This window comes from Vanrija albida (assembly GCF_041260175.1).
Source record: "Vanrija albida strain AlHP1 chromosome Unknown contig_1, whole genome shotgun sequence".
Lineage (NCBI taxonomy): Eukaryota > Fungi > Basidiomycota > Tremellomycetes > Trichosporonales > Trichosporonaceae > Vanrija > Vanrija albida.
This window is the reverse complement of record NW_027191420.1, coordinates 183,760-199,236: the sequence shown is the minus strand read 5'-3', so window position 1 is coordinate 199,236 and position 15,477 is coordinate 183,760. Positions and strand designations below refer to the sequence as shown.

General features: G+C 60.8%; 3 protein-coding genes across 3 annotated transcripts; 2 read left to right on the top strand and 1 right to left on the bottom strand.

Annotated features, from left to right (window-relative positions):
* Positions 1-71: 71 nt before the first annotated feature.
* Positions 72-1,066, top strand: Q8F55_000107 (uncharacterized protein; the record flags this gene model as incomplete). Its single annotated transcript, XM_069348763.1, has 3 exons — positions 72-296; positions 350-469; positions 506-1,066. The coding sequence occupies 3 exons, from the start codon at positions 72-74 to the stop codon at positions 1,064-1,066; spliced, it is 906 nt and encodes a 301-aa protein (XP_069212307.1).
* Positions 1,067-1,088: 22 nt separating this feature from the next.
* Positions 1,089-3,454, bottom strand: Q8F55_000106 (uncharacterized protein; the record flags this gene model as incomplete). The annotated part of the gene is made up of 7 exons (XM_069348762.1): positions 1,089-1,765; positions 1,802-2,068; positions 2,111-2,605; positions 2,723-2,884; positions 2,930-3,073; positions 3,117-3,269; positions 3,319-3,454. The coding sequence occupies 7 exons, from the start codon at positions 3,452-3,454 to the stop codon at positions 1,089-1,091; spliced, it is 2,034 nt and encodes a 677-aa protein (XP_069212306.1).
* Positions 3,455-3,939: 485 nt separating this feature from the next.
* On the top strand, positions 3,940-15,260 carry TOM1 (E3 ubiquitin-protein ligase tom1; the record flags this gene model as incomplete). The annotated part of the gene is made up of 15 exons (XM_069348761.1): positions 3,940-3,978; positions 4,095-4,412; positions 4,451-5,093; positions 5,130-7,199; positions 7,242-7,349; positions 7,400-7,477; positions 7,518-10,576; positions 10,615-10,719; positions 10,757-10,832; positions 10,869-10,938; positions 10,987-11,132; positions 11,177-11,860; positions 11,906-14,750; positions 14,789-15,074; positions 15,120-15,260. 15 exons carry the CDS (start codon positions 3,940-3,942, stop codon positions 15,258-15,260), a joined length of 10,668 nt encoding a protein of 3,555 aa, XP_069212305.1.
* Positions 15,261-15,477: the final 217 nt, after the last annotated feature.

Below are 15,477 nucleotides of genomic sequence, written 5' to 3'. Positions count from 1 at the left end.
GCGTCGAGCGCCGAGCCGAGCGACATGAGATGTTGCTCCTCCTCCCCCTCCTCCCCATCGCACTCCAACTTATGCAAAGGACGGCCCAGCTCGCGTCCCGACTCGTCCCCCGCCCCAGCATCCCCCGCCTCCCCCTCCGGCCCCCCGTCCCCGCCCGCGCCGCGTCCACCAAGCCCAAGCCCAAGCCCGCCATGTCCCAGTCGCTCGAGTACACGGCGGACCGCGGCGCCGAGCTGCGCGAGAACGTCGAGGGCGTGCTGTCTGAGATCAAGGCGGCCGCGGCTCCGGGCCACGAGGTGGGTGTGGACTCGCTCTCCCAACTCGTCGCTCGCTAACGCTCTACACCCAGGCCCGCCTCGTCGCCATCTCCAAGATCAAGCCGGCCAGCGATATCCAGGCGCTGTACGACGCCGGGCACCGCCACTTTGGCGAGAACTACATCCAGGAGATGGCAGACAAGGCCGCTGTTGTAAGCTAGCAGGTCCCAATCGGTGCTCATACCCAGCTCCCCGCCGACATCTGCTGGCACTTTGTCGGCTCGCTCCAGTCCAACAAGGCAAAGCTGCTCGCGTCCATCCCCAACGTGTTCGTGCTCGAGACGCTCGCGAGCGTCAAGCTCGCCGACAAGCTGCAGCAGGCGCTCGCGGGGTCCGGGCGCACCCTCGACGTCTACCTCCAGGTCAACACGTCTGGCGAGGACGCCAAGAGCGGCGTCGAGCCGCTCACAGCGGCGTCGGACGACTCGGCGCCCCTCGTCGCCCTCGCTGAGCATGTGCGCGCGGCGTGCCCCGCCCTCCGGGTGCGCGGGCTCATGACCATCGGCAGCTGGGAGGCGTCGCATGCTGAGGGGACGCAGAACCCCGACTTTGCGGCGCTCAAGGAGACGCGGGAGAACCTTGCCCGCCTGTTGGCTGGCAAGGGCGTGTACGCCTCGGCTGAGGAGGGCGTCAAGAGCCTCGAGATCTCGATGGGCATGAGCGCAGACTTTGTCGAGGCTGTCAAGGACGGCTCGAACAGTGTGCGTGTTGGCACGAGGATCTTCGGCGCACGGCCCAGGAAGCAATAGAATACATAGGCTGCTGATTAATCTATTGGGCAAGCGAGGGCAGGAGCACGGCGAGCGTGTCGGCGACGGCGCGGCCCTCGAACTGCGCGGCCTGCACCGCCGCCTTGATCACGTCGTTGACCGCGCTCGATCCGAGCTGCGCGACGAGCGTCACTGCGTTCGCCTGGATCTCGGTGCTTGGCCCGGCCTCTGCAGGTGCAATGACGGCCGCTACGACGTCGATGCCCCGCGTAGTGTTTTTGTCTCCGACCTCAACGTCGACTTGGCCCTCGGCCGCCTCCACGGCGCCGTCGCCGTCAATCTCCTCGAAGCGATCGTGCACGTCCTTTGACTCGCCCTTCACCTTGTGCTTCGCCAGCAGGGCATTGGCGACCTCGGTCTTGTCCCCGTACACCGCTTGCAGCGCGAGGGCCACGAGAGCCTCGTTAAGCAGAACGGGGTACTTGGCCCCCGAAATGAGGAAGCGGCTGAGCGCGCCAACGACGTCAGGGGTTGTGACTTTGGCCTTGGCAGAGTCCGCGGCCGCGATGACCGCCTTGTCAGCACCATCGAGCGCGCTGGCATCGGACAGTGATCGCGTAGCAGCTGCCAGAACACGGTCGCCCTCGAGAGCAATGGCCGGGTCGTCGGTACGCTTGAGGAGGGTGAGCAAGGGCTCAAGTCCATTGGGCGCTGCGAAGAAGCGAACAGCATTTGGGCCTGGCGGGTGAGCGACGAGACATGCATTGTACCCACCTTCCCGCACGAGGTTCTTGATGACCCCGATAGCGCCACCCTGCACGCTGCCGACAACGTCGCGCTGCTCATCCCAAGGGTTCAGCTTCAGCACACCCTCGATGACCCCAGCATCGCCAAGGATCCTCTTGTTTTTAGTCGGGATCGACAGGTTGCGGAGAAGGCCGACGAGTGAATGCTGCGTGATGACTGGTGTCGTTGGCTCGAGCAGGGCAACCAGCGACGGAAGGACAAACTCCTCTGCGAGCAGTGCTTCCGATGCGGCATCTGGGGTGTCAGTTGGCATGACTCAACCTCAGCGCAACTCACCACTCCGGGCGCGGTTCCCGTACACCAGCAGGGCAACCGCAACCAAGTCCTGTCGGTCGTTCTTCGACAACCATAGCCTCATCCGTGCCCACACCCAATCGGGAATTTTATCGCCAGCCTCAGCGAGAATGCTGATGAGTGCACGGGCGACTGATGCCTTGGCGGTGCCGAGGTTCTTCTCGATGTCCTCGGCCGAATCCTCCCACCCATTCGTCTCGAGCCACGGGGGCACCTCGGCCTTCTCGACAAAGTCGAACAGCCCCTCGACAGCCGACTGTTCCTGCAGTGACCGCGCATCAATCTTGTCCGACTCGGCGAATCGCTCGAGCACGTGCGAGGCGTGTGTCGTGATGGCGGCGTCGGCGGCCCATGACTCCTCCACCGAGTCGGCGATGTCCTCGAGGTCGGCCGGGGCCGTTCGTGGCGCCGCGCCAGCAAGCGCTGGAAGGAACAGTGACACTTCCTTCGCCGCCAACGAGTAGCTCGGCTTGTCCTCTGCCATTGTCAGCAAGCCACTAGCCTGGTCGTATTGTTGGCCAAGGAAGTGGCGCCTGGTGCCCCTTGATGACGCCACTGCCTCTCCGGCTCTCGGGTTCGGACCCGGACACTCACCCTTGGGCACAATGTTGTCCACAACAGCCCATACCCATGATGCAATCGAGGCGCGGGTCGTGTGATCCTCGCCGGCCCACACACCGGGCGTGTAGACGTGATTCGCCACTCCGAGGAGGGTAGCCACCGCCTCGGCGGAGCCGAGTGCCTTAAGAACGGCAGCTATGGGGGTAAGCAAGAGTCCATGCCACCTTCAGCGGCACTCACGACGCGACTCATTTGACAAGTTGAGCAGGCTGGCCACGAGTGGCCTCAGAGTTGGCAAGCCGAGGCCGCGGCCAAAGTCGGTGCCGAGCAGATCGATGAGCCGCTCGGGGTAGTGCACCGTAGCCAGGCGGTCGACATTGGATGCTGGATTCATCAGTTATGAGATCATTCACTGGATTAAGCTCACAGCAGTCGGCAGCCAAGTTGGCAGCTGTGCGGCCGACCTGGGCCAGGAGAGCAGTGTATGCCTTTGGGTGCAGAGCCGGCGCCCCCTTCTTCTCGAGGATGCGCACGAGGAGCAGCGGGAGTCCAGAGTTTCCGATGTTCTCGCGGACGCTGGCTGGTGGACGTGTCAGCTGGAGAGCGCGTGGGAGACGTCGGTGACGTACCTTCTCTAAGGGCAACCGAGAGCTGGTCAAGGATGGCGGCTTGCTGGTCGAGTACGCTGTCGTAGCCCTCGTTTCCCGAGTCTGAGCGGTGTACGAGTTCTCCGAGTGCTTGAACCTGAGCGTCGTGCGTGTTCATCTTGGATGGCTTGCAGAGGATGTCAATGTCGAGGGGGTCGAAAGAGACGATGTGCACGGTTGCAACTAGCCAGATGACGGACAACCCGCATACCTGGCCCGGAGAGTGGCATATGGCATCTCAAGGTGGAGGTTGATTTGCCACGTGGACCACGTGGATTCCAGCCAGTATATTTTGATTCCGTTCTGACGCACTCATTCTCGTCGCGCTGCTCTGCTCGTTGCCGCCCACCGCCGTCGCCGCCGCCGTTTCCTCCACCTTCCGTCTCGTCTCCTCTCTCCTTCTCTCCTCAACACCTCTTACCCCCCTTCTCCTTCTCTTTCTGATCAAAGGACACACGCAGAACTCGTTCGACACCTCATCGGCACGAGTGACTGTAGTGCCCGCAACAGCACAACAGCAAAGTCTCGCTTCCACAACGGGCTCTTCACCAGCGCCTTCAACTCGCCCAGCCGCTCGACACATAGACGGCAACACGAGGCAGGATGAAGGGGCGCAAGTCTACCCGCAAGGTGGTCCCTCCAGTGAGTAGCAGTCATGGATATGGCGTTCGTCGTGACACCTGGGCTGACAATGTCCTTCTCTTTGCTCCTCCAACCGGCTCATGATTGTTCTCGCGTGCCTCACTCAACGTCCACAGCCACCCGACGTCGAAGCCCTTATCAAGCGTCTGAACGATGCTGAGGACCAGGAACTTGTTTCCATCCTCGAGCCAGTTCAGATATGGCAGTTCCCTCGAGGCGACATGCATGCCTGGGTGCCAATCACCAAGAAGTTCATCACCATTCTCGGCAACATGCGCGACAGCTATGGCTTGGGCGCCGGCAGCTCTAAGCCTTGCAAGTTTCAGCTCAACGAGTTTACTCCGCGCGACAAGGAGCTGGTGCTCGCCATTCTGCACTTCATCCGTCTTCTGATGGAGAACTGCACCAACCGCAAGCTCTTTGACGGCTACGAGGTGGGTTGAATGTGGAGGGTCTTAACTGACAACTTCAGGTTCTCGGCGATCTCCTGCTCACCAGCGACTTGGACGTCCTCGAGGCGCTCCTGTATGTCTTCTTGAGACCTCTGCAGCAGTACCTCTCCCAGATGCCGACGTCGCCCGAGCTCAGCCATATTCTGCGCCAGCGTCTCCTCGCGCTCGCCAGAGGCTGGGACCGGTTCCACCTCGCTGGGGTCGACCTCGTCGCGTACGCGTCACACCCCGACAACCTCGTGCTTCCGGATGATGTCGCCAGTCTCCATCTGCAGTTCTACCCCCCACAGGACTCTGCCCCTGCCGCCAGCACTTCGCCAGTCAAGGCCACCCACGCGCCCCTGGCAGCACCACACGAGACGCCGACAAGACCATCCCTCTCACACGCCAAGTCGGAGCAGCGCGTTGCCTTAACGCCGCTTCAGAACAAGCTTACCCAGCCTGTGCTGGACAGCTCGATGGTGACGGTTGATTTAGGCAACGTCGCCGAGACCATGCCAAACGACTACCTCGACCGCCTGGCTGCTCTCGCGGAGGAGTACAAGATGGACGCCGAGGAGCAGCTGGCGGCTCTCAACAAGGTCCGCTTGATCGTCCTCTCCAAGGACCGTGACACCCGCAGGAAGCTCCTGACTTGCCGTCTTCTTGTCCTCGGCTGTTACAGTGAGTCCCCGCCATGTTATGTCTGCTAACCCTCAGTCATCTTCTCAAGCCAAGACGCTGTCCAGTCGAACATCTTCCTGTACGAGCCCGACCTTATCACCGAGATTGCCGAGCTGCTCGTCCCCGGGCGCAATGTTGGAGACAGTGTCGTCGCATCGGCTCTCGTCGCATTGGACTCGGCGTGCCACCACCGCACCGAGGTCCTCACCTCCATCAATGCCAACGTCAACCATGGCATCATCATGACTCTGCTTCGCAGCATTGTCACCAAGCTCAACAACGGTGACGATGTTTCCAAGGACATCGTGGACGCGCTTCTCAGCCTGATTACCTACATTATCAGCCTACCCTTCCACAGCAACCTCATTGTCGGTGCCGGCCTCATCCCCCTTCTGCTGGAGATGCTGCAGGCCAAGGGCATGCGCAGGTCGCAGTACATCCCGCGCATCACCACGCTCATTGACCAGGGCGTGTACCACCACCCGCCTGCCCTGCAGGCATTCACCAACGCCGATGGTGTCAACGTCCTGGTTAGCCGGATCAAGGACGAGGTCAAGGCCGTCACAGAACAGCCCCCTCCAGTCGACCCTACCGGCCTCGTCAGTGTCGACTCGCTCATTGCCTTCACCACCAACCCCCTCAAGGCAGAGCTCCGCTCTCTGTACCGCATGCTCCAGAGCACAGGCGGTGCCGACGGTTTCCGCAATGTGGTTGATACCGACCTCCCCAAGTCTCTGAAGCGCATCTTCACCAACGCTGACAAGTTTGGACTGCGCAACTTTGGTCTGGCTATCAACATCATGTCGACCATCATCCACAACGAGCCAACTTCGCTCAGCATTCTCCAAGAGATGCAGCTCCCGCAGACCCTCTATGCGGAGCTCGAGAAGAAGATGCCCGAGCCGTTCGAGATCGTCTACGTCATGCCGAACGCCATCGGTGCCATTTGTCTCAATGCCGCAGGTCTGCAGGAGACCCTTGACCACTTCGATGTCATTGCCAACATCCCAAGAGTTGCCATCTCGTGGTCAACGGATGACCCTACGGAGCGCGACCATGTGACGTCGATCGGTGCGGCTCTGGACGAGCTTGTTCGTCACCACCCGGCTCTTCGGTCCAAGGTCCTCGAGTCGGTGACGGCACTGCTTCGGGAGACAATCGAAGACGGCAAGAACTTCAAGCCGTCTGCGAAGAGGGCCAACGAGTACGCCGTCGATGCTTCCGAAACTGCCGCCGATGAGGCGATGGACGTCGAGTCTGTCGACAACAAGGAGAGTCTGAACAACAACAAGCCTCTCACGCGACTCACAAACACCATCAAGCTTCTCAGCGGCCTTCTCCGCAACGCCGCCATCTGCCGCGATTTCATCAAGGATGGTGGTATTGAGCTTGTTCTCAGCATCGCCAGCCTGCCTTGCATCCCCGTCAAGTTCTCTTCGACGGAAGCAGCATACGCCTTCCCAGCCCTTCTCCGTGTCGTCGGCGAGCAGGAGCATCTTGCTCTGACCGAGCGCCTCGTCAAGTCTGTCCACCAGGAGCTTGAGGCTCTTCCAGAGCTGTGGAAGGACAGTGCCAAAGCCCGTGAGACATGGGAGCACCTCGCCGACAATGACTCCCCAGCCGCTGGCGAGCCGAATTTATTCCGCAATGCTGCAGGCCTTGCCATGCGCTTGACCTTCCTCACAGAGTACCTCAGCCTCAACGTTGGCAGCCAGCGCAGCGGCACCGCTCTCATCAAGACTCTCGGCGTCAGCTCTGGCTCCTCCTTTGTGCCCGAGCTCGGCCTCCTGCACCGCGTCTGTCTTCAGGAGCATGTTATCTTCAGGGACATTGTTCCCGACACCTCTTCCGAGTCGACCGCACCCGCTCAGCCCAGCGGCGACCCTCCCGCTGTTCCCAGCTCAACCGACGCTGCAGCTCCTACTCAGCCTGCGGCAGTGTCCCTGGAGGTGTCGACTACGACGCAGACGGGTGAAAGCAGCACTCAGACTGTCGGCCCTGCCGCGACAGCTGAGGCGGACAAGGCCAACAAGATCCCGACCAGAGCCGAAACGGTCCAGACTCTGGTTACTCGCATGCACGCGACCCTCACCAAGTTCTTCAGGCGTACGTCGTGGGCACAACCCCGGGAGCCAGCTGACCCCTCAGTTTCTGTCCGTTTGATCTTTAACAAGCGTGTTCCCGAGAGCTCTCACAAGGCTGAGGCTGGCCCGCTTGCTTCGGCAATCTCGGACATTATCATCGGCCATCTGAAATGTGTGTACTGCGTACCCACTTCTAGTTTCATTGCTGATCCAGCGCTCCAGGCTCTGATGAGGTGCCACAGAAGGCATTGGCTATCGACACTGCTGCCCTCGGCTTGGCCACCATGCTTCTCTTTGATGGTTAGTCTGCCATGGCTGGACAGGGCTGACTTGTTTGCAGAGCGTGGTGTCGATGGTCACCTTGCCACGACATTGTTCATTCCCTTCGACAAGAAGGATGGCATGACGGTCCTCCTGGACAACACCAAGCGCATCATCGAGGCTATGGATGCCGTTCCGCAGATGGCCGCCGATGCTCGCTCCAAGGAACAAACCAAGGAGTACAACCAGGCGGTGAGCGGCGTTCGCATTGCGTTCTCGGTGCTTTCGTCTTTTTCATCGCCGCGCTCTCTCGTGGAGAGCCCGCAGACGCACATAATCGAACAGCGCGAGCTTTCTCTGCCGAGCAAGAAGCGCTTCTCCGCCATCAACACGTTCGTCCGCCTGCGCCTCGACATCTTCCCGATTGCGCAACACTTCTGGATGGCCGCATGGTTACACACTCTTCCTCTTCCGGTGCTCCGAATCGGTGTCGCCACCTTCTTGGAGCTCATGGCTGGTAAAGGGGAGGAGATGGAGGTAACCTTGGCCGCACCCCCTCAAGTATCCGCTGAACCCATTATTCGTCAGGCCCCAGTCCCACGACCACAGATCGTAGCGAACCCAGCGATGATTCAGCAACTTGTCGACATGGGCTTCGGTCGCAGCGCAGCCGAGCGTGCCCTAGTCCGCGCCAGAAACAACGTTACTGCCGCAACGGAGTTGATTCTCATGAACCCGCACCTCTTCCCGATCGACGAGCCAGCGCCGGCCCCGGCTGCCGCACCGCCGGCCGCAGAGGCTTCCTCTTCGGATGCTGCTGCTGCTCCAGAGGCGTCGGCGGCGGCAGCTTCTGATGCCCCCGCTGTCGCCGCCGAAGAGGTTTCGACTCCCCCCGAGCAGATTGCCTCCGGCTCAGGCCCTGCCCCTCAGGCTCCGGCAGAGCCATCGCCAGAGGCCAAGGAATCCAAGGAGGTCGAGATGGAGGACGACTCGGGCCCCAGCCCTACTGTCGCCTGGGAGAGGCAGCGTGAGGAGCTCGAGACCTTGCGCACCAAGAGCAAGCCCGAGGTGCCTGTCCGCGCCTTGCAGCTTCTGGACGAGGTCGAAGAGCTCGTCTTTGACCTCCTTCCTGCCTTCCCCTCCGGTGTGGAGGGTGCGACTTTCGTGATCAACAGCGTCGACTGGGCGATCAAGCAAGTCGACAACTCGCATCGCGACCAGTTTATTGCCGCTCGCCTTCGCCTGCTGGCAGTCTTTGCGCGAGGAGGCACACCGATCGACTTGCCGGTGGAGGAGAGCAAGCGGGCATTCGCCATCCTCATGTCTCTTTCAGTTGAGACTGACCCGCGTCCCAAGTGGCTCTCGGCCTATCTCCTCGCCGCCGAGTCGATCCTCCTCATGACGTACACGGTGGCAGAAGCCAAGTTGGGCGATGCTCCGACCAACGCCGTTGTCCGCACAGCGGACTTTGGCGACGCGCCTGCTCAACTCTTGGCGACGGCGCTCAAGACTCTCACCGCCAAGGACCTCACTCGCGATGAGCTCATGTCCTGCATGCGCCTTGTTGTCGTCCTTACCCGTCACAACGCTGCTGAGGTCAACGCCGACGTCGTTCGCCCAGTTCTCAGCAACTTCACCCAGCCCAACAAGAACTTGGCGGGCTGCCAGCCGTACCTCGCGATGGTCACCCGCCATGCGTTCGACAGCCTTGACACGCTGCGCGACGTCATGCGCCGCGAGATTCGCGAGTGGATGACGCCAACGAGAAACAAGGTGACCGATGTCAACCACTTCGCTCGCCAGCTCCGTCAGATGGCGTACCGCGACTCTGGCACGTTCCTGAACGCCGTCGAGGACGAGTGTTCGCTCGTCGACCCCGGACCGGTTTCATCAGTGTACCACATCCGCTCCAAGCGCGAAGACAAGAAGCCCGAGGACTCCAAGGACACCACGGGCGACAACTCGACCCAAGTCCCTGCCTCGTCTGACCCATTCCAGCGATCGGGAGCCGACTCTTTCGAGAGCCACCCCGTCATGGACTACCTTGTTTCCGAGCTCGGGACAGCACTGCGAACCATTCAGCAAGAGGAAGCTGGAAGGAAGAAGGCCACCGACACTCCGGATGCCAAGGCGTCTGAAACCGAGACCGACGCTTACACCTACGCCGGCCTAGTGCTGTCGGTGATCACCGAGCTCGTTGGCTCCTATTTTTCTGCCAAGAAGGCCTTCATGGCCGCTGTTCGCCACGGCGCCCTTTACGGACACGGCAAGGGCAGATCCGGCATTGCCGTGGTTCTGAACGACCTTGTTTGCTCCGCGACCCTTGCCGATGTCCAGGATAAGACAAGCGGCACCAGCAACGCAGACGCCACTCGACGCCTGACTCTGTCAAGCTGGTCGACCTCGCTGATCGTTGCCCTCTGCGCCAACGTTGTCGGCACCACGGACCTCAAGGATATCCCCGAGGACCTTGTCATTGTCCGCAAGCTCGTCCTCGACAGCGTCTCGAAGGCGTTCAAGGACACCTACTCGTCGACACCTGACCCCAACGCCAGATACGGCAGACTATGGGCTCTTGGAGAGCTTGTGTACCGACTTCTTACTTCTCGCTCCTCTGTTGTTCCTCGCCAGGGTGACGAGTCCAGCCTCCACATTGCCAAGACGATGCTGGAGAAGAGCTTTGTGGGCCTCATGACCTCGTCGCTCTCCGAGGTCGATCTCAACTACCCTGATGTTCGCAACGTTCTCGTCTCTCTCCTCAAGGCTCTTGAGCACCTCACCAAGATCTCGATCAAGTGGGGCAAGACTGAAAGCAAGAAGCGCGAAGGCAGCACGGAAGTCGAATCTGACGACGACGAGGAGACGACTTCTGACGAGGCCTCCGACATCGACATGTCGGATGAGGACGAGGCCGATGGTCCTGATCTTTACCGCAACTCTGCCCTCGGCATCCTTGGCGGCGGCGACATTGACATCGACGACGATGATGATGACGACGGCAGCGAAATGGACGACGAGGACGAGCTCATGGAGGCTTTCGGTGACGAGATCGACGATGTCATGGACGACGACGAAGGGACCGAGCCGTCTGACGATGAAGACGACGAAGATGATGGGGGTGACATGGAGGGCGATTGGGTGAGTTTTGACCGTGCTCCCAGATGCTGATATGATAGTCAACGGAGGACGAAGGCGATGAGCACGACGAGGACGACCATGTCCACATCGAAGACGACGTCGAACTTCATGACATGGACCACGACGCTGAAGTGGCGTGGGACGTGGGTTGATTGTGCTAGAGTGAAGCTCACCATCCAGCACGATGAGATGCCCGAGGACGACATGGAAGAGTTTGACTCCGAAAACGAAGAGGAGGACGGATTCATGGAGAATGGTGCGTCTTGAACGCGCGAGGCGCTGCTAATGCCAGAAGACTTCCATGCCGGACTCGACATTGTGGAAGAAGATGAGCTCGAGGACTTTGACGAGGACGATATGGGGTACGTCTCTGGCACGGCGCGAGGGGCATCACTGACACCAACAATTAGCCTCGACAGCAGTGAAGGGTTTGACGTCATGAATGACGGTCGCCCCTCTGTCATGTCCAACGGTCCTGGTGACAACTCGGGCCACTGGGGATGGCAAGAGCAGGCACCTCGTCCATCAGACCTGTCCCGCCGCTCTCGTCTCATGGGTGAGTCCTACACACTCGGATTAGGAAGCTGCTAACGGTTGAAGACGTCGATGGCGCAGCCTCATCATTATTCGGCCTGCCTTCTCGCAGCACGGCAGACTACACTCAGCACCCCTTGTTAGCTGGCGCTCGCGGACAGGCAGTTCCTGGCCGCAGCCCCCACAACCCCTTCGGCAACTTGTCCAGCCTGAATGACCTCATTGCGTCCATTGAAGGACTTGGCGGTCCGCAGGCCGTGCAGTTCCTGGAGAGCGTCGTCAACCAGAGCCGCCACGCGGGTGCTGATGCTATCCGCGTCGACCTCGCTCAGCGCCACGACGGCGGCTTTGGGCTGTCCATTGGAGGGCGCTCCTTCAGCGTGCCCCCACCATCGCATCGCCAGCTTCCTGCTAGCGCCGAAGAGATCCAGTCCGAGTACAAGCCTCGCCCTACCCTCCAACGCTGGCTCGAGGAGCAGAACATCTTCCCCTACGCATCGCCTGAGCAGCTGGCGCGCCTCGTTATCCATCTCATCAACCGCCTACTGCCGGCTGCGCGTAAGGCCGCCGATGAGGAGGCAGAGCGCCAGCGCCAGAACGAGGCCAAGGAGGCCGAGGCGGCGGCCAAGAAGCGCGAGGAGGAGCAGGCGTTGGCTGCTTCAGTGGACCTCCCAGACTCGAGGCCTCTGACGGCTGTTCAGCTTGACGACGACGAGGATGAGGACGACGATGACGACGATGTCGACATGGGTGAGTATGCGCCTACCTCTGCAAGTAATGTAGCTGAGCTGGGAGACACGGACGAGGAGGAGGATGACGACGACGATGAGGCCGGAGACGAGGACGAAGAGGTCGTCGACGATGGGCCTCGGATTACCGTCACCATTCACGGCGAAGAGGTCGATATCACCGACACCGGCATCGACCCCGAGTTCCTCAACGCTCTACCGGACGACATGCGTGCAGACGTGGTCGAGCAGCACCGCCGCGAGCAGAGCCGCCTCACCCGCCCGCCTGCCAACGAGCCGGCATCGTCATCTCAGATCAACCCAGAGTTCCTCGATGCTCTGCCACCCGACATCCGTGCGGAGGTCATCATGCAGGAGACGATGGAGACTGCCCGCCGTAACAACCAGGCTGCTGCAGCTGCCCAAGCCTCGGCGGCTGCACAGGCTGTCGCTGCGGCCCAGCACCAGAGAATGAACCTTGGAAGCCTCAACGCACCTGGCGGGCTTCCCCTGCCTGTTGGCGGCGGAGCTCTGTTCGATATTGAGCCCGATTTCCGCAACATCCTCAACAACAGCCAGCTGGTCAACATGTTCTCCAGAGGTGGTGTCCCTGGCGCAAATGCCCTCGCTGCTAGTGGTTCATCCTCAAGCAAGCCCAAGCGTGACGCTATCCAGCTCCTCGAGAGACCAGGTGTTGCCTCCCTTGTCCGCCTTCTGTTCTTCCCCGAGGCTATCCGCAAGGGCTACCTCCTCCGCACACTGGTCAACCTCTGCGAAAACTCGAAGACCCGTGCGGACCTCCTCAATTTGCTCCTGTCCATTGTGCAGGATGGATCGGGCGACCTCCCTGCCGTCGACCGCAGCTTCCAGCAGATGTCGCTCCGTGGTCTGGCGACACCGAAGGCCACGCAGACTCCGAAGGGCAAGGCTGTCGAAACCCCGGCTGCCGCTCCTCCGGTGACTGCTGGTCTGTTCAGTCACCTTCAGAGCGACCACATCCCGACCTTCATCGCACAGCGTTGCTTCGAGGCTCTGTCGTTCATTGTCGGCGCCAACTCGCAGGCGGTCACCTACTTCCTCACTGAGCATGAGCAGCCGGTTGGTCTCAAGAAGCTCGCGGCCAAGAAGGGCAAGGGCAAGGAGAAGTACCTCCCGCAGACCAAGTTCCCCATTGTCATTCTCATCGGCCTCCTCGACCGGCCTAATATGCTCAAGACTCCAGGCATGATGGAGTCGCTTACCAGCCTCCTGGCGGCGATCACCAAGCCGTTGGCTAGCCTCCAGGCGACGCCGGCTACGGCTGATGCTGAGGGCGCGCCAAAGGCCATTGAGGCCGCGTCTGCGGCTCCTCCTGCAGCCACGGCTGCCACCGAGGGCGCCGAAAGCAGCGCCCCGACTACCTCCGCAGCAGCCGATGCCACCACGTCGACTGCCGCTGTTGTGCCCGCGACGACCTCGTCCGACAAGGCTACCCTCAAGGCGCCGGTCATTCCCCCCAACGTCCTCCGTCTTGTCGTCAACTGCCTCACCATTGGCGACTGTTCGAGCCGCACGTTTACGCACACCCTCATCGTCCTGCAGAACCTTTCTTGCGTTCCTGACGCCAAGGCGGTCATCGTGTCTGAGCTGTGCTCGCGTTCGCAACAGCTCGGTGTCACGATCCAGGACGAACTCCGCGAGCTTGGGACCGTGCTTGCCAACAAGGACCATGAGCTTGACAGCGTCACGCTCACCAAGTTCTCCCCTGCCAGCTCGTCCCAAGCGCAGCTACTCCGCCTCCTCAAGACGATCGACTACCTCTACAACACCAAAGCGGGCGAGTCCAAGGAGCAGGAGAAGGATGACGAAGCTCAGGCGCGCGAGATCTTCTCGTCGTTCGACTTTGCCAGCATGTGGAAGCAGCTCGGCGACTGTCTCACTCTGGCCGAGGCGCGCGACAGCACCGACCAGATTGCTGCTGTGCTTCTTCCACTGGTCGAAGCCCTCATGGTTGTCTGCAAGCACACTCGCCCTGCCCAGGCGCAGGACGTTGTCATGTCGCCCATGCTGTCGCCTACGACGCCTCCTCCGAACGACCTCTTCCTGCAGTTCACCACCACGCACCGCAAGGTGCTGAACGCGATTGTTCGCAACAACCCGTCGTTGATGAGCGGGTCGTTCTCTCTACTTGTGGCCAACCCCCGCGTTCTTGAGTTTGACAACAAGCGCAACTGGTTCTTCCTCAAGCTTAAGCGCAAGCGCGAGCAGCTGTCGTACCAGAGCATCCACCTCAACGTGCGGCGCCAGTACGTCCTCGAGGACTCGTACCGCGCGCTTGTTCACCGCGGCGGCGACGAGTTCAAGTTTGGCAAGATCAACGTGCGGTTCATCAACGAGGATGGTGTCGACGCTGGCGGTGTCACTCGCGAGTGGTACAGTGTGCTTGCTCAGCAGATCTTCGACCCCGATGTCGCCCTGTTCGAGCCATGCGCGGCGGACAAGCAGACGTACCAGCCAAACAAGCACTCATCACAGGCTGTCGACAACCACTTGTCGTGGTTCAAGTTTGTCGGACGCATCATCGGCAAGGCGATCTACGACGGCCGTCTTCTCGATGCCTACTTCAGCCGTGCGTTCTACAAGCAGATCCTTGGGCGTTCTGTCGACATGCGCGACCTCGAGTCGATCGACCCCGAGTACCACAAGTCGCTCCAGTGGATGCTGGACAATGACATTACCGGTGTCATTGACCAGGAGTTTACCATCGAGGACGACTCGTTTGGCGAGAAGAAGGTTGTCGAGCTCAAGGAGGGTGGTGCGAAGATTGAGGTGACCGAGGAGAACAAGGCCGAGTACATCAGCCTGTTGTGCGCCTACCGCCTCGAGAACTCGACCAAGGACCAGATGAACGCGTTCCTGTCGGGCTTCTACGAGTGAGTTGACCGAGTCTAGGCAGCGCTAACCCCCCCAGGGTCATTCCTCGCCAGTTGATCCAGATCTTTGAGCCCGACCAGCTCGAGCTGCTCATTTCTGGTATCACGACGATTGACGTCGACGAGCTCAAGAACTCGACGCAGATGAGCGGCTGGAAGGGCAGCGACCCCGAGATCTCGTGGTTCTGGCGCGCCGTGCGTAGCTTCTCGCAGGAGGAGCGCTCGCGCTTCCTCATGTTTGTCACGTCGTCGAGTCGTGTGCCGCTTGGCGGCTTCAGCCAGCTGCAGGGTAGCAGTGGCACGCAGCCGTTCCAGATCCAGCGTGTGAGTAGAGCGGGATTGGTTAGGATCATGTACTGACGCATCTAGCTCTACGGCAAGGAGGGCATCCTCCCCCAGGCGTCTACGTGTTTCAACCTGCTGTTACTGCCCAAGTATGCGTCGTACGAGCAGCTGCGCGAGAAGCTGCTGTTTGCCGTCACCGAGACGAGCGGGTTCGGCAAGGCGTAGCGGGCGGGCGCCACCCAGATTCAAGAAGCAACACACACGGCCGAGTAGAAGGGCGGCCGTGTAAATGTACATCCACTGCATGCATATACCGTAAGATAGAGGGGGGGGTGCAGCATGGTACAAGAGGGAAGCAAGGGGGGGGGGGGGAGGTCACAAGCAACGGAACCCCACAACAACGGCGACGCGGGGCTCCATATAGTTCCGGTTGGGTGGCAAA